The 17,950-nt window shown below is 34.9% G+C and overlaps 2 protein-coding genes across 2 annotated transcripts; both read right to left on the minus strand.

Moving 5' to 3' along the window:
* On the minus strand, positions 1–1,083 carry LOC145767477 (uncharacterized protein F54H12.2-like). The gene has a single exon (XM_082579309.1). It carries the CDS (start codon positions 1,081–1,083, stop codon positions 1–3), a length of 1,083 nt encoding a protein of 360 aa, XP_082435435.1.
* Positions 1,084–2,222: 1,139 nt separating this feature from the next.
* Positions 2,223–14,850, minus strand: LOC145783402 (deoxynucleoside triphosphate triphosphohydrolase SAMHD1-like). Its single transcript, XM_082595268.1, has 13 exons — positions 14,718–14,850; positions 14,344–14,504; positions 13,834–13,949; positions 13,558–13,661; positions 12,553–12,732; positions 11,596–11,643; positions 10,513–10,746; positions 9,951–10,042; positions 7,583–7,826; positions 6,760–6,978; positions 5,279–5,341; positions 3,632–3,766; positions 2,223–3,196 (listed from the first exon to the last, which is right to left on the minus strand). The coding sequence occupies exons 1-13, from the start codon at positions 14,742–14,744 to the stop codon at positions 3,095–3,097; spliced, it is 1,725 nt and encodes a 574-aa protein (XP_082451394.1). The 5' UTR covers positions 14,745–14,850; the 3' UTR covers positions 2,223–3,094.
* Between the last annotated feature and the right edge of the window lie 3,100 nt (positions 14,851–17,950).

Here is a 17,950-nt window from a genome sequence, read left to right on the forward strand (position 1 = left end):
TTACGCTCTGGACATATCATTGCCTTCATCCGCGTAATATTGATTTGTTCCTGTAAATAGGGAGAGGTAGCTGCGTATATATTTTCCATTTCCAAAGTCAGGTTGATATGGTTTGGAAGGAATCTGCTTTCCGTCACGATACAAAGCCAAAAAATTGACAGAGTTATGTTTGAAATCAAACGGGTTTCTAGCCGACAGACCGTTGAAAGAAGCATTGTCCACCATGCTGATCACCACTCTTCTTGGTAACTGACCGAGAAAGAGATTTTCTTTGGTGACGGTGAGATTGCCTCTTGTCACGGTGAAAGCTTTTGTTTCTACACGACGGATTGGATACTTAGCTGTTCCATACTGGAGCGCCTTGATGTGGGCGATTCTTACAGGGTCACTGGGTTTGACCTTTCTACAGAATAAAACCACTTCTTGCAGCTTGATCTTTCCTTCCCCCATGAGACAAAACGCGTCGGAGGCTCTAGTCAATTTGAGCTTCATTTTGACTCCATTGAGTAAATATCGATTCTGAAAGGTCATATCCAAATGCAATTTCCCGATCATGTCCACCGATCGACTTTGTTCCGTCAACGCCTTGCGTCGATTGAAGCCTGCATTTGCAACAGCGAGCGTATCAAACTTATCCTTGGAGTCCTTGTACCATAAGTTTGCAGAGAGCTGTGAAGATTTTGCAGGTCCTCCGAAACTGAAGAGAGTCTCCAAATAAGCTCTGTAGGGATACGTGTGGTTCGATTGGGAAATCTGGGTGTTGTTTAGGCTTAAGTTGATCTGTGACCACAGACTGTGCAACCAATTGCAAATCGGAGCAACGGCATCGTCTGCTGCTAAATTTGTGCCGCCGTTGTTGACCACTTTAGCATGAACGTAGAGTAAGGTGTTGGCCAAATCGATGTAGTAGTCACCTTCCTCGACAATCAAAAACTTGACAGGACCACTGTCGGTAAGAGTAGATTGTGGGCGGTGTTCCACATAATGTCCACTTTCCAAACTGGTTTGGGTAGGCGGAACAGCAAACAAATCCAACTCGGATTTCAACCCTTTACAAGACTTTTCATGAATCAAGCTAGCCATCGAAAATGTCTTTTGGTACGACTGCTTTCCGTCTACGTTTTGTCAAACTGTTAGATTTTTTTATTTTCTTTCGCCTTTTGACAGGCGGAGATGAGAAAAAGGTCTCGTATGGTGGGGTTCGATGGACCGGGGCCGCGACGCGTTTCAATAAATTGACACCAGCCTGCTTCGATCTTTGTAAAGCCGCTTCTTTCACACTTTTTTCCAGATAACACATCCGAAGCAAAATGTGCACCTGACCTGAGAACTTCTTTTCCAACCGTTTTTGCTCCTGACTTGATCAAAGGTAATATCGCTTTTCCGAGTTTAGAAAATATACTACCCAAACCATAACCGTTTTGATATTGGGCACCGGAAAAAAAAACCTGGTGTACCGTGACCAACCTGGGAGACGTAGTAGTTTTCATAGGCTCTTTGCAACAGAACGCGGGTTTGTGAGGCATTATAGTTGATGAAGACGTCTTTTCCGAAAGTGAAGCGTGACCACTACTTTTCCCGTCTCAAATCGAACTGGCTTGCCCTGATCGTCTCGCAGCGATATATGTACCGTGTCAAAGTTTTTCAATTGAACGGGGTGATAATGCACTTTCTCACTTCTTCGATCAATGTAATCGCCATCTTTTCCTTCCACAGGAACTATAGCCAGCAAAGGAGCTAAGGAACATACCTACTAATTCATCGGGTGTGGTGCGGATGAACCTAGTCTTGTGGACAAAATGCATGCCTATTAATGTCAATTCTTGCAACACTCGGCTGTCGAGAAACATTTGTTTTTGGAAAAGTTTTATTGGTGCCTAACATGGAGGTTACACCGTATGGTTTGCAAAGCGCAGTGCGCGTTGTTCTATCATAAACCTCGTTGTGACATCAGGAAGGCAACTTCATATTGTTGGCAAAATGTTGGACACATTTGCCAACCTTGCGCCAACACACACTGCAAATGGCCAATGTTGGCCCAACAATCAATGTTTGTTGAGTTGTTGTGACACCAGGAAGATTGTTTCTTCTGAACAACTTTAGATCACTTTGACCATACGCGGTGGGTTTAAAGCTGTATACAGGCCAGCAGCGTTCTTCTTCGTGCGTAGCAAGAAACAAATCTACAAAGTGAACTATAATAATCAACACAATGTCTATGATCATGTTATTATCAAATCATTTGTGAATTTTATTGGATTATAGTTTTTAATAATCAATCAATCATAACTACAACCATGACAATAATTATCATAAATAAATGCTAATGTTGGTAAATAAAAAAACAAGTTTATTGAAACATGAAACATCCTTCACATATCGATTCTATAATTTAACAGTCAAGCAAAACGAAAGTTACGTTACCACAAAAATTGTTTAAAAAACTTTAAGGGTGTTTGGTCCTTATAGTGCAATGAGCATCTACACCTCTTTTGCTAATACTGAAATAAATCTTCATGACAATTCAGAAGTGAGTACAATATAAAGTAAGACTATTTGCGCAAGATTATGCTAGCTTTTATATTTTACACAGAATTAAAAACCTATTCACACACAATTAAAGTGCATAAAAACTAAATGCATAGATTTTACATATTGGTAAAAGTGTAGTTATAAAATCTATTGAAACTTAAAAAGTGTCAAGCAATAGCTATGTTGCACAAATCTACTGACCCACAGGCAAATATATTCAATCCCTTAAACTGGAGTGCTGATTTCATTAAAACTTTCAAATTCCAAAACCATAAAACCAAACTGTTTCAAATTGTTTAAAATTTTACCATGAGAATCATTAATGCAGTTGATACTTTATTGTCTAGTCTAACTAAACACAACAACGTAATGACAGTTACTTACAACAACACAAACTAAGTCTAAGCTACTATATTGTCTAACTGATTACAAATAGTATAAGTGTTGGTAAAATTGCAATTATTAATGAAATATTACTACTAGTATTGATTTATGTGATTAATTAATAGGATAATAGATATATTTTTGAAAGTTGATAGTGATCAATTGTTGATAGTGATGATCAATAGTTGATAGTGATCTTCTTTTTCTTCCACTCTTGGAACTTCGCCTTACAATCATCTTTTGATTCCTTTTTCTTGCAGTAAACCTCCAACACTACATCCTGTGAATGATCATAAATTACACCATTTAGTCTTAAAATCAAAAGGCAACAGAAAGCAATAAAAATGGCATAAAAAAATTTTGGTTTGTATAACACAACACAAGTTTCAACCAATGCGGGTTGCATAAGTAGCCAAATCCGACTTGAATAAAATCGTTACACGATATTGAAATACTTTCCTTTCATACTTCTTTTCATACCTTCATGATGATGAAATAATTTTATTAGATACATATCGTCGTTAATAAGCTGAACTATCGTACGTCCAAATTTTTTAAAATTGCCTTTTTGATTGATTTGGTATCTTTATAGACAACAGTTTATTTTGTTAGAATCGCAACTTCATCTATTTTAGTTTTGATGATACAGATTTACAGAAAGATGAACTATTAATAGAGGTACGATAGTTCAACTTATTAGCGACGATTTACATACCATAAACTTCCTAGGGAGCATATGAAATCTTTCCTCTTCAGGCATCGGCCTAGCACAGTTTGGTTGTTCTTTGGAATAAAACAAGAACTTGTCAACTGGATCCTCGTCTTCTTCTCCGTAGTCGAACGTCTTTGCCTATGAACGTATATACATTACAACTGTCTGAAGTAAATACAAAGTTGACTGCTTTTATCAACTAATGGCCTTATCAAGTATTTGGAAATACAACTGTTCAGAGTTATCAGTTGTGTTTTTCGTCACTGTCATCATTACTAATATTACCTTCAAAATTTGACTGATCGCATTGACTAGTCTTTTTGAATCAATTGAGTCACGGAAAAAAACCCTATTGAATGGGCTATTGAACCTACTTCAATCCGGTTTAAACTTAGCGATGTGTTTTTATGAGTTTATTTATTTGTTGGGAAATGTTTATAGCGAGAAGATGGATTTTATACAGCTAGGGTCGAATTCTATCAGCAACATCAGGGCGGAGGGTGTAATGAAGCAAAAGTAATGTAGCAAAGACAACTATAACCATCTTATACATTACATCAGGCCACATCACGCAACTAGATATGACAGCATTAAATAAAGTGATTTTTTTATGTTTTTGCCGGACTGGAGGCCCAATCTCCTCTGATCACAAGATAGCCCACCCCACTGAATGTACCTTAGTAACGAACGGTCAAATATAATACAAAGATCAATGAATCGGCAAGCTTATTACTTCATAGAGATATAGCAGTAACTAAACACAATTTAGCAGAAATATCGCATGGTTTGTGTAGCCAATCGGTAACCATGAATTTTTTGAAGTAACATAATTTTAGGAATCTCTGCCGTTGAAACGTATTACAAAATATTCTATAAATGTCTTCTAGCTTAAGGGTGCTTGGTTGTCTAATCTTGCAACAACATACAAGTTGAAACCAGTTTCGCATCTAGAAAGAAGATTTTAGGAGAGCAAAAGCAACTTTTGGGGGTCAAATGTCATTCAACTTGAATTACAATGGGATTAAAAAATATTAAAACTTATTTTTTGAAGAAAAAAATCCCCTCACAAACCCCTCCAATAGCAACATCCCCAGCCGAAACACATATTATAATTTCAACAAGAATATTGGTTTATAAGCCTTATAGAGTTTTGTGCCATACACAAACAAAACAAAGTAACTTTAGCGGGCTTAACATGATGTATTACATAATGTAACTATTATTGAAACATAATATAATGTATTATGATTGAGTAATAGGCCTACATTATGTTAAACCCGCAAAAGTTACTTTGTTTTATTTGTCTATGGTTCAAAAAAGCAAACTCTCTACCAAAGCTTTATGTAGTTTTATATAAAAATATAAATTGTCGGTTTGACAAATGAAACTGTCTTTTATTACAATGCGTACCCTCGTGTTTCTTAAAGAGCAGTGTAGCCTGCTGTTCATAATCAAAAGAGAAATCAAAGACTATAGTCAAAGGGGGGCCACTCCACAATCGACGGCAGGCCTTTAAGTGTCTTGCCAAAGACACTCCTACATGCTCTTGAGCGGTGTCAAACCTGGGCTCCGTTGAAAGTCGACCCAGGGCCCTCACCACTAGGCTATGCAGCCGTTAAGTTAAATTACGTTACTTTTTAAGTTACATACTCGTAAAATGCAATCTTCCTCCAATTGTCCAAAAATCTCTTTGAAGCTCTCTTTTTCTCCTTTCTAAGTATATCAAAAAAACAACGATTAACATTAAAGCAAATAAAGAAATCGAAGAAAGATTAACATTGTTTTGTGATTAGCCTAGCTAGCAACAAATTACATACTGTATATAAACCCATTTTTAGCTTTTTTCAGTCAATCACCCCGCGTTTGCCACTTAATTTTACTCTACAGAACAGCATGCAAATAATATGCATAAACGCAAGCTATAATTTTAATGATTCAAAAAAGTGGAGATTTCTATATAATAATATTTTTATTTGGTCTAAAAATGCGATGCATGTTCATCATCAGCAAATATTTACAAACTAAAATAGTTGCCGTAAATATAACGCTTTTGATTTCAATACGGTCTTCAAATGCATGATCATCGGCTTTGCTTTTAGACTTAACTAAGGCTAACTAAGGCCTTGTAGATTGGATTAAGTTTTTCACAAATGGTGTTATGTTTTACAGTAGCCTACCTACAGTACATATACGAATATGTTTTCAAATGTATTGTAGCATACATACTAAATACATTACAACAAAAGCATTTTTAAAACTAATTGTGGCTATTTTTTCAACATCTTTTTAACTGAAATTAATTGAAAACCGTAGCTTTAACGCCCAATCGTAATTGCTAATTAGAGTGTTTGTTATCTTTTCATTTGTGAAAATTTTTTCAATCACCATGCCAAATAAATTAAGAGTTGACGAAAAAATTTGCATTTTTTCGAAATATTATTATCGTAAAAAAATATAAAATGGACTAACGTAGTTGGAATTATTGTTGACAACTAGATCATTATAAGAGTTGATATGTAGCCTAACTGGTAGTGCAGTGTAGATGTGAAAAAATTAAATCAAAAATTACTTGTTCGTTACGTCAGACGACTAATATTGCATGCTGCTAGCAAGGAACGCCGTTCAACAATAACCGAATAAGAAAATCATATTGACAGCCAATCACCATTTACAGTTGAGAACGTAAGAAGAGCTTTGATGGCATCGCTCAATCCAGGTAAACAGTCCGGTTATTTCATGATAGTCCAAGTCACCAACTTACAACGCTTGAATTACATACTGTACATTATAAACCGTTGTTTAGGCTACAATAAAATAAAAATAGGCTAATGTTTGTTTTTATATTGCACTGAATCCATCGCAGAATGTGTTGCTCCTTAGCCCTTTACAAAGCAGACAGTGTCAATGCAGCCATATGGAGTCGCAACTGAGTAGCCTACATTATCACCCGAATCCATTCCATCACTCAGTGCCAAGCAGGAATTTGAATCAGTACCATTTTTACAAAGTCGTTGGTATGACTCGAGAGAGTATCGAACCCATGCCTACCGATTCAGAGGCGAACGCACTAACCACTAAGCCACCCAGCCGGTTTATACTATACATGTAATAGTAAGAAAATTTAAACTTACTTTCCATATATTTATTTTTTCTTGCACAGTTTTAGCATTTGGATTTTTTTTGTCAGCGTCTTGAAGAGTAGCCACGTTTTGTGGAACAATTTTGTGTCCAAGGCAGGTGTAGTAGTCGTGCTTGAAAACTCGATGCAGGATATCTCGAGCCTTTTTCATGTTTTTCCCTCTTTCAGTTGCATTGTCAGAGTCATTTGAATGATAAATCTGTTCAATTACCTATAATAATAATAATAATGAAAATAATAATAATAGCAGTAATAACACTGATAATAAAATAAAATACTAATGCAAGAGATTTAAAGCAATTTCTTAAACTTAATCTTAAACAAATTCTGTTTTTTTTTCGCGCATTTTGTTTTAAGGCAAAAAACAAAAAGTTATTTAATAATCATCAGAAAAAGTTGCTCAAGGTAATACTTTGCGTAAGGTTACAAAAATTTGCTTCACAGAAAGCACTTTTGAAAAGAAAACTTGTTTTTTATCACATTTGCCTTTGTGAAAAAAACTTTGCAGTACAATTATGATTTTTTCCGATTTCAATATATTGTAAAAATCAAAATTCAATACCGGTATCACGCTTGATTCACAATATCAACAAAAGCATAAGCAGTAGGCTATGACATACAGGTATATTATTTCTTCTCTAAGGATGATTAAAATTAACGTCATTTCATATACAAAACTATAAACATAAAAAAATGTTATACAAACATCAGCTTTTACTAAATTATTTTATAGATTCAAGCAATGCATTCGGTTAGTTTGTATAAGCACGCACGCAGGCTACCGCATACAAACGTTAGTCTAACTCTAAGATTACATTGTCAGTGATCCTTTCAAAGGCCACCATGTCATTAATAGACTTAGCCATCGTCTTCTCGTTCTTCTTCGCTTCTCTTTCTTGTGCTTCTCCTTCTTGTTTTCCTGTCTCCTCTTTTTTGTGTTCTCCTTCTTGTTTTCCTGTCTCCTCTTTCTTGTCTTCTCCTTCTTGTTTTCCTGTCTCCTCTTTCTTGCCTCCCTTAAATGTGATGTAGTCGTTTGCCAACACCATTGCATCACATATCCTGCAGTGAAATAAATCAAATTTTTTTGATGATAATAAATGAAACTATAGAAAAGACGTTCAGAGGAGGTTGAAAACTTAAATTCTCTTTGCAACACGTGTGACGTCAAGATGCTTGAATCAATGATAATAATGTTATTGAAGCAACTACAAAAATAGTAAAATTAATAGCAATAATAACAATAATTATAATAAAAGCAACCAATATCATTGTTATTATTGATCTAATAATTGTGAAAGCTCAGCAGCTTTTTTGGTGCCATTTAGGTATTTTTGAAATTGCTAGATTTATAACAAGGTATTTATTTAAAAACAAGAGTGCACAAGATAATTATGTTTTAAGGATCCTTGTATAACTATGCATCTTCAATAATATCAAGCATTCAGACAAAGATTGAGAAGCATCAGCGTCCATTTCATTACTTTTGTTTTAGAGTTTTAATATCAACTAATGAATGTACAGTATAGGCCTATATCCGACATAAGATTTGCCACGAAATAAAAGTGCAAAATTATTTTCTTAAAAATAATGTATAAACATAATTTTAAATCATGAAAAGGTATTTTATGGCAAATGTTTTGATTGCAGATGATAATAACAACGTCAATGTGCAACGCTAGAAAATACTGTTTAAAATTATCACAAAATGTTGATACCATGAGGATCATCCATAGCCCTAAGAAGAGCCGAAAGCATTTTTCTATAGAGCAGCGTACTATCTATAATCTTGAGAGATCAAAGGCTATGGCCAAAGGGGCGCCACTCCGCAATCGACGCATGCCTTGTGTCTTGCCAAATACACAATCACATGCTCTTGAGCGGTGTCGAACCGGCGTCCTATCAAACGTCGAACAAGGGTTCTCACCACTCGGCTATTAGGCTTTTAAATGTCAAATGTTGGTGAATTGTTGTTTTGACCGGAGATTCATAAACTTACGGGATGACCAACTGGGCTACGTTATCTGACAGGTGGAGAGTAAAGTACTATACCAGGTATTGTTTAAACTTTTAGTAAAAATTTAAAAAATGTTTTTTGACATATTTAAAGCAGTGGTCACCCAAAGCGTGCTTGTTTAAAACTAACCCGAAAATTAAAGTTGCACAAAATTGGGATAAAGCAATTTTTAGTTGTGTTGCCTTGCATTGAGAAATGGAATTTACGTGCAAAACTTAATCGAATAAAACTTGCACGTTTATAAAATATATTACGAAGTATTTAAAGACAAAAAACTTAATAAACTTAAAATACACCTATTTTGTGCAATTTTAAACTTCGGGTTAGTTTTACTCAGGCAAGCTTTGGATGACCATTGCTTTAATAATAAATAAATAAAACAAAGTAATTTTAGCGGGTTTGACGTGATGTATTTCATACACAAATATAACATAATTAAAAAATAAACTCTAACGTTTTCGACACGTACGTGTGTTCTCATCAGGAATTACATATCTGCAATATATATAAAATGAAAATTGTAAGACAAATTTGACTTTGCACTATAACTGTATACTAACGAGTAACGACACTCCAGACTGACAAGCACAAACTGAACAAGTGATACAGGTATGATTACAAGTAAATTATACGGTGGAAAACAGATCACATGAGGTGTAAACTACAACATTTGACAAACTAATAGAACACACACAAAAGGAGCGATGAACCACTGGCGAATATCTACTGGTTGAGAGACGGATTATTACGTTTGATTCTTATGGATTCCATGATCTTAGTCTGAAATTCAGATCTGCCTCTAGAGATGATTTTAAATTAGTCGATTGAGACATTGTCAGTGCACGTTTCACAAGAAGCGATGTGCTCTTTAATTGCACTTTTTAGTTGTTAGGTTTGGGTTTAAGTGCTCCCCTGTCCTTGTCAACAAATTTTGTATTTTATTTCAAAGTTTATATTTTATTTCTCTATGGTTCAACAAAGCAAACTCTCTACCCATGCCTTAAAAATGTCAAAAAAATGTTTTTTTTAATTTTTTCTAAAAATTCAAAAGGTATCTAGCAATTCTTTACCCTCCACATGTCGTCACTTTAAAGATTTGTTTTTGCAGCTCCTTTTATTGTAAAGTTTTTCTCTGTATAGCTAAAATGATTTCTTGTGTGTATACTTACATGGCCTCTACTGCAGTACTGATTTTATGTTGGTATGCTCGTCGGTGCAAGGCATCTCTGGTGTGAAACATCTCGTACAGGTTTTTGCATTCCTGTCCAACATCGTTTAACGTAACAACAATGAAACTGCTTTAGGAAAGATATATTATCAATTCTGATGGTAGGCTACTGCTATTTTGCATTCATCAAATGCTGGTATTTGCACAACAATCTAACTTCATAGTGTAATTAAGTCAATCAATTCAATTTTGACATAAAAACATAGCCATAATTCTGAATTTGTAAATATTAAAACGTTTGAAGGTTTGCGCTTTGCAAAGTAAAAGAAATGCTTGTTTGTTTACGCATGGTCATGGCATTAAAGGGCTTGTGCATGCCCCAAGTTGAGTTGATAATTCTTGCTATACCTTCTATAATAGGTAAATAAAGTTTCTTTTTAATAATGATACAAGAGTTAACTTTTCCGCCCTGCAAAAGCCACGTAGTCGGCCACAGCTTTCATCAGTTGTGAATATAGAAACATAAAGTAGGTGATAGAATACTGCAAAATAATTTGTGTTACCTTGTCTCGGACGCAAATCTGCAGGTCTATGTCCTTTTCATCACCTGCATCGCTGTTATTGCTTTCATTATTGCCGCTGTCACATTCTTGTTGTCGGGCACATCTTTTGAGCACTTTCATGTTCTTCATAAATCGAACATGATCGAAGCTGTTTGATATGCCCAGTTGGTGGCAGTCGCGGGCAAAGTAATCCCACTTGTCAACGTCCACTCCATTCCGTTTGTTTGCAACGATCTGTTATAGTTCAGTTTAGTTTATTTATTTTCTACCAAAGACAGGCAAGACACAACAATACCACAGGGTTGAGCATTACAACAGTATATATTTTACATATTTACAAAATAGTTTAACATTCAAACGTTTTCGGAAACGTTTGAATGTTAAACTATTTTGTAAATATGTAAAATATATACTGTTGTAATGCTCAACCCTGTGGTATTGTTGTGTCTTGCCTGTCTTTGGTAGAAAAAAGCAAACTCTCTCCCGAAACTATATTTATTTTCTGCTGACGAATAAACAAAAATATACAAAACACAATCAACACAAATAATTCGTACAGCAAGGATGGCAGCGAAAGGTCGAAAGGTCACCAAAGTCAGTATTATTGTTACGTAACACACATGGATTGACGTGTTGAATAAATGTTAAGTTGTTTGAAAACCTGTCACCAGTTAAAATAACATTAAGAATGATCATGATCATGTGCCTGGTGTGATGCAAAGGTTGGTTCAAAATGGTCTTTGAAGCCGTGTTTGGACATTTAAGAAGATTGAAAGACCATGATTGCAAAGGCATTTGAGATATTCAAAATAAAACAGTTTAAAGGCAAACGTTTGAAAAATTTAACTTACTGTACATAAAATTCAACAGTGCTATTAAAATAATTGACAGTATTAACAATTTGATCACAATTGTTCGAATTTAGACACTCGATTATTTAAGAACAATTTCCATCTAGTTTACATTGCGTGTGCAAAACTTTTGACTATGTTTTGAATGACAAGCAAACTAACTATTAAACTATGTGTCAGAATAAGCTTACATTAGCCTACATTTTTCGATTTCTTTCAACTAGTATTATACCTCATATAAAAAACTTTTATCTCTTGATCTTCCCTTGAACTTCCACCTCTGAAAAGAACATATCTCTATGAGGTTTGAAAGTTGTTTATGGGAATAACCTATTTCAATTTGTTGTAAACAAACTCTGCTGACCAATAAAACTAAATCCACGTAGTAGAACTGAAAACTGTAATGACTTTGAAGGACGAATTCGATGAAGTTTATATTGATAGCTTTACAGGAAAATCAGCTTTAAATTGACAAAAACTCAGTTGTGAGAGAAGGTTAGACATAAAATTGTTAACAATTGAGCAGTAATAGGTTTGGAAGATGTATTTTGGCTGACACTGGAAAAAGTTTAATGCGTTTAACTCACTGTCTACCGCGCATTCAATTCAAAAACATAGCAAGCTTTTGTTGTAAAAAAAAGTTAAACTATTATAAAATGTTGCAAGTGATAACCTACATTTATTCTGACGACAACTGACTTATTTAGGAGACTGCAACAAGCAGTGACGACCTGTCTAATATTGCAGAACACGAAACCATTGTGTTGTAATATAACTAAACGGTGAAAATGAAATTTAAATGCGAAAAAAACTTGGCACGCAAAGTGGAAGCTTCTGTAAGCCTATAAAAAAAGTTAAATTCTATCAATCAACCATCAAAAAGAAACTTCACAAGAAAGCGAGAGAAAAATGACCAGTATGAGTTTTGAACAATCAAATTCTATCCGTACCACTTCACGGTTTACAATCAGCATGAAACCATACCTTAAATTTTTCACAAACGATTTTACGTTATTTTGTTTGGCAAAGAGCAAAAATAAAATACAGTACCATCATTTCTGTTCATCACATAAAGTTTTTGAAGAATAAAACAACTTTCAGAAAATATTCGTTTACTGTAGTCAATTGAGAAAACAATTTTGCAAACCTCATTCTCCTAAGCTAAACACTATTAGTAAAAAGGACTTACTTCAGAACTCGGTTCTGGGTTTCCCTTGATCATTTCTTTTATGAAAACTGCATTGCGCCACTCAGTGACGTCAGATCCGTCTTCACCATCTCCCAAACGTCTCCTGAATTCCTCTTTAACATCAACGTTTCTTTCATCTTGGAGAATGCGATTAAACATAAGACGAGATCTCTCTTCATGCTAAACGAAACGCAATTTAATATAAAAAGAATCAAATCATTGAAATGCCCAAAACGAAGGTTTTGTCTTATACAGCTTGTCATCAACGTAAGTGAATATCACAAGCATAGTCGTATTTTTAAGCTTATGAAATGTCATTGGTTGAAAAAATATGTAAATTCAAACTACAGTAGTGGAAAGTTGGTTGTGGGTTGTATGATTTTGATGTAGAAATAATCTACTCAAAATATAGGCTACATTGCTTAGTCCTTTGTAATCTACCATGAGTGTAAAACTGCTTGGGGTACTACTAGATTGATGGGTGTGTGCATATTCCGAATAAAAAAAAAAAAACATATAGAAAAGTATTTATTAGTGCTGCTGCTTTTTTATAACTTTAGGCTAAGCGGTTGTGTTATCAAAAATATCGTCACTTAATTTTATTCTTTGCCTTACAATGATTTGTAGCCTACCCACTGCATTTCTGGATAGATTTCTGAATAAGATTTAAATATTTATACTTGTATAGCTTACATCAACAAAACTATACATCGTAAGCAAAGTTTCCTGAGGAAATCATAGTAGCAAACGCATACGGAAACAAAGTAGTCTATTCCTATTAAGGCCCAAACACGGCCAGAATTATTTTTAAAGTTAAGGTCAATTCTGGCCTAGACCCTGAATACAAACGTCCAAGCACCATTTGTTGGCATGAGGCAAATTGCTGTTCAAGTTAATGTTAGGAACTTTGCAAAATAATGAACATAGCCTGAACTTTTGAGTTGCAAAGTAACTGTTAACTATTGTATGTCAATCTTTCAATATAAAGGCATTCAGTGTACTTACCTCAAGGACAGAGTATTCTTTGTCGTTTGTATTTTTTATCTCTTTCAAGATATGGTGGTCTTTCAAGAAATGGTGGTCAAACATGTGAGAAAAAGGTCCGTGTCCTGAAAACAAAATCTTAACATTAAAATTTAGGAAAGTTCATATGGTAACTCACTTTGTTCTCAACGTTTTTGATTTGATCCATTGTAGCTATCTAGTCTAAGACATTTCTTACTGTTTTTGGATGTTGTAAAAACAACTTTAGTTGAAAATTCGCTTGAAATACAAACAAACCTAAATCATGACACAGTCCAGCTAACTCAACGCATAAAACATCTTTTTCATCGATATTCAACTCTGGCTGTGTGGACTGTAAGTGTCGAACGAGCTCTCCAGCTAGATGACAAACCCTTTAAAACAAAAATTGCACAATTTCGAAGCATCTTAGCTTTTAACATTTAAAGGTAGTAAAAAACACGATGTTTTACAACCTAAGTTGCAGAGTTTTTATTGACCAATATTTTGCTGAAACTACTGTAGCTTACAGGATTATGAAAATTTTTCCAGTAGGCCTATAGGCTATGCACTGTAGGCTTTTCATGCCAATTTGTTGTAACGATTCAAGTTAATACATCCTTAATAAAAAAACACTGCATTGATGTAACCGATAAAACTTAAAACCGACGAAGGCTCTCATCATGGTGTGATATCCACTCTAAGATGTGTGATTGCAAAAACTACTTTTTAGTGGCAAAAAACAATATACCACAGAGTAAATAAATAATTTCACTGTAAACTAGTTACCCAATGGAATGTTCAAATCTGTTGTGAGAGGCTCCTGGGTAAAGAAAGTAATTCCCTCCAAGTTGTTTGATGTTTCGGAGTCTTTGAAATTGAGGAGTGTTGATGAAATTCACCAACAAAGAATCGAGCTCTATGTGTTTATGAATCGGGTCGTTGAAGCACTGAAGCAAAAGTAACATTATTTTTCATGTATGTCATATCACATTACATTTCACATTATACTTCATATCAAAGTAATTTACATGATAAATAATTCAATGTTTTTAAGTTCAAGTTTGGTGTAGTAACTATAGTTAACAGCTACCATGAATCAATATCTCTGAAAACAAGTCTGATAAAGTTTGCTTGTCTTACTGAGAAACAGTCCGTCTTACTTTTTTCTTTGCTGGAGATTCTCCCATTGCATTAATTTCCAATCGTTTGTTATCAGGATTGTTGTAGAAACAAAAAGTTTTTTTGATTATTGTGCAATTGCAAAACAAACGGAAAACAGTTAGCCCTAGATAACTTTTTATTTTGGTTACACCTGCAGACAGTAGCACATCGTTACGGCTTTTTTTGCGGAACTTTTGGCTGCTTTTTTCGGCAACTTCCCCTTTGGCTTATTGGCCTTCTCAGCGCAACAAACTTTCTTCTGTTTTGCTACAGTCTTTAGTAGCCTGAATGAAAAAGTTAAACACAAGCAATCCCTGTTTTATACATCTCACATTTTTTCTTGTTACCTTCCACACCTGCACTCAGAACATACTCAGTGTTTTAAATTAGAAAATATTGACGTTTTTACTTCATTGATTGCGTAAACCTACTGTATATTTGAAACAATATGTCGATGAAAAAAACTTTGCTTCAACCAAATTTAACTGTTCGCTACTTATAAAAAAAACATGTCCAAACGCAACTGGCATTATAACTAGTTCAAGCTATTAGTTGCACCCTGCAAGTATAGTGTTATGACAGCAAATCATATCTGCCTATACTGTAGTGTTGGGCAGTTTTAAAATATTTCCAATTTTGGCTATCGAATTTAGAAACTAGGAACCTACAGTGCTCACCAGTGGCGGCTCGTGCCATAGGATGTAGGGATGCAGGGCTGCAGGGCTGCAGCCCCACCTGAAAGAAAGAGAAGAGGGAAAATATGCTTTCGTCTGTGTTTGTCCAACCCGGTTACTTTTTTCACTTAAGAATTGCGGATCGAAAATTAAAATATTAAAAGTTTCGTTTGGCAACACCGACTTTGGGCAAACTTCTCTGCAGCTAGAGATTCTGGATTTCAAGCGCTCTGATTGGCTAAAAATTATCCTTAAAGCTCCGCCTATTTTGGTATTTTACAGTAATTTTTGAATCTGTTGGGGCTGCATGGAAAACAGCCCCATCCTAACCAAATAACTTTACAGACTTTTTAAAGTTAGGTTTTATTTCGCAGCGTAGCGATGAGCCATGAATGTAGAAGTGTTAACTGTAGAGTTAGGGTATTCAACAGGTTATAGGAAGTGCTAAACCAGCCTATAGGGTATATCTCAAAACCACTTCAACCTTGCAACGGCTAGGCTAGTCACGACTATGCTCAATACTAGTAAAGTTTGTCTCCAAAGCAATACTGTTAGTCTTTTTTAATTACAGCTTAGGAATTTACTTTTCAACAAAGTTTGAATGCATTTTTTCAATATGTGGGGTAAAAACGTGCTCAGAACGCAGCAACTTTAATGCGATTTTTTAAATTTTTCTGGGGGGAGACTTCCCAGACCCACGCGAAGTCGTTCGCCTTCGGCGAACTCAGCGACGGGCTTCGCCCCCCGGACTATATATTGCAGCCCCACTGCTCACAAACAACACAAGCCGCCACTGGTGCTCACAATAGGTTGGGTTCATACAATATTTGTTATCTAACAATAAGTCTCTGTATCAACCTGTAAAATCAATTTGCTTATATATATTTCCGTCTGCTATTTTAACTTAATTAGATAAAACAAAGTAACTTAAGTTTAACCTATTTTATTACACTAAGGAATAAACATAATTAAAATAAATTTAACCATTTTTGCTACATGCTGAAAGGGTTCGAGTTTATTTAATTTAGTTTAATTATGTTATATTCCTTTGTGTGATAAAATATTGTAAACCGTTGAAGTTACTTTGTTTGTCTGTCTATGGTTCAACAGAGAGAACTTTGTACCAAAGTTTTATTATAACTTACCTGCTGTTCCCTACCGATATTAGTCTTATCTGAGTTACAGGATAGGCCTACTACACGGAAGTTGAGCGAGGCACTATGCTGAGTGTGAACATTACTGTACTGCAAAGGCAAACGTTTTCACTACTTTAATCGAAATTCTAGGGTTATTAAATATGATAAAAGTCCATCACTGAAAAAAGGTTTAGCAATATTGACCAACTTGCTATTGTTTGCATTTCGAATCCTTTGCAAGTGATTATCACGAGGAAGATTTGTGATTTCTGCTAATTTGGTTACTACACTGTAAACGAAAAAGGCTCGAAAAAGAACCTATAAGGGAGCTACTGCGAATGGGGTTCTTTTTAAGAAAAGAACCTTTTAGGGGGTTCTTGAAAGAACCTATAAGGGAGCTACTGCGAATGGGGTTCTTTTTAAGAAAAGAACCCTTTAAGGGGTTCTTGAAAGAACCTATAAGGGAGCTACTGCGAATGGGGTTCTTTTTAAGAAAAGAACCTTTTAGGGGGTTCTTGAAAGAACCTATAAGGGAGCTACTGCGAATGGGGTTCTTTTTAAGAAAAGAACCCTTTAGGGGGTTCTTGAAAGAACCTATAAGGGAGCTACTGCGAATGGGGTTCTTTTTAAGAAAAGAACCCTTTAGGGGGTTCTTGAAAGAACCTATAAGGGAGCTACTGCGAATGGGGTTCTTTTTAAGAAAAGAACCCTTTAGGGGGTTCTTGAAAGAACCAATACAGGGTTCTTTCAATAACCCCCAACGGGTTTTTTCCTTAAAAAGAACCTTTTTGAGGTACTATTATGAACCTTCTGAACGTTCGATAAAATACCTTTCAGGTTTTTTTCTTATTTAGTACCTTTTTGAGGTACTATTATGAACCTTTGATAAAATACCTTTCAGGGTTTTTTCTTATTTAGTACCTTTTTGAGGTACTATTCTGAACCTTCTGAACGTTCGATAAAATACCTTTCAGAGTTTTTTTCTTATTTAGTACCTTTTTGAGGTACTATTCTGAACCTTCTGAACGTTCAATAAAATATCTTTCAGGGTTTTTTTCTTATTTAGTACCTTTTTGAGGTACTATTATGAACTCTCGATAAAATACCTTTTAGGTTTTTTCTTATTTAGTACCTTTTTGAGGTATTATTATGAACCTTCTAAAGGTTCGATAAAATACCTTTCACGGTTTTTTTCGTATTTAATACTTTTTTGAGGTACCAACCTTCCTATTGTTCCAATAGACACCTTTAGATAAACTTACAGTGCTATAACTGATGCTTAAGGTTTTATTGAAAAAGACGGTTACAAAGCAAATACCTTCACAAAACACGATTATCAAGAAATCGTGTTTTGTAGAAATGAACAAGTGTAAAGAAAACGAAAAACGATGAAGCATCTTCATTCTTTACATATAAGACGAT

This window comes from Aplidium turbinatum, chromosome 1 (assembly GCF_918807975.1).
Source record: "Aplidium turbinatum chromosome 1, kaAplTurb1.1, whole genome shotgun sequence".
NCBI lineage: Eukaryota > Metazoa > Chordata > Ascidiacea > Aplousobranchia > Polyclinidae > Aplidium > Aplidium turbinatum.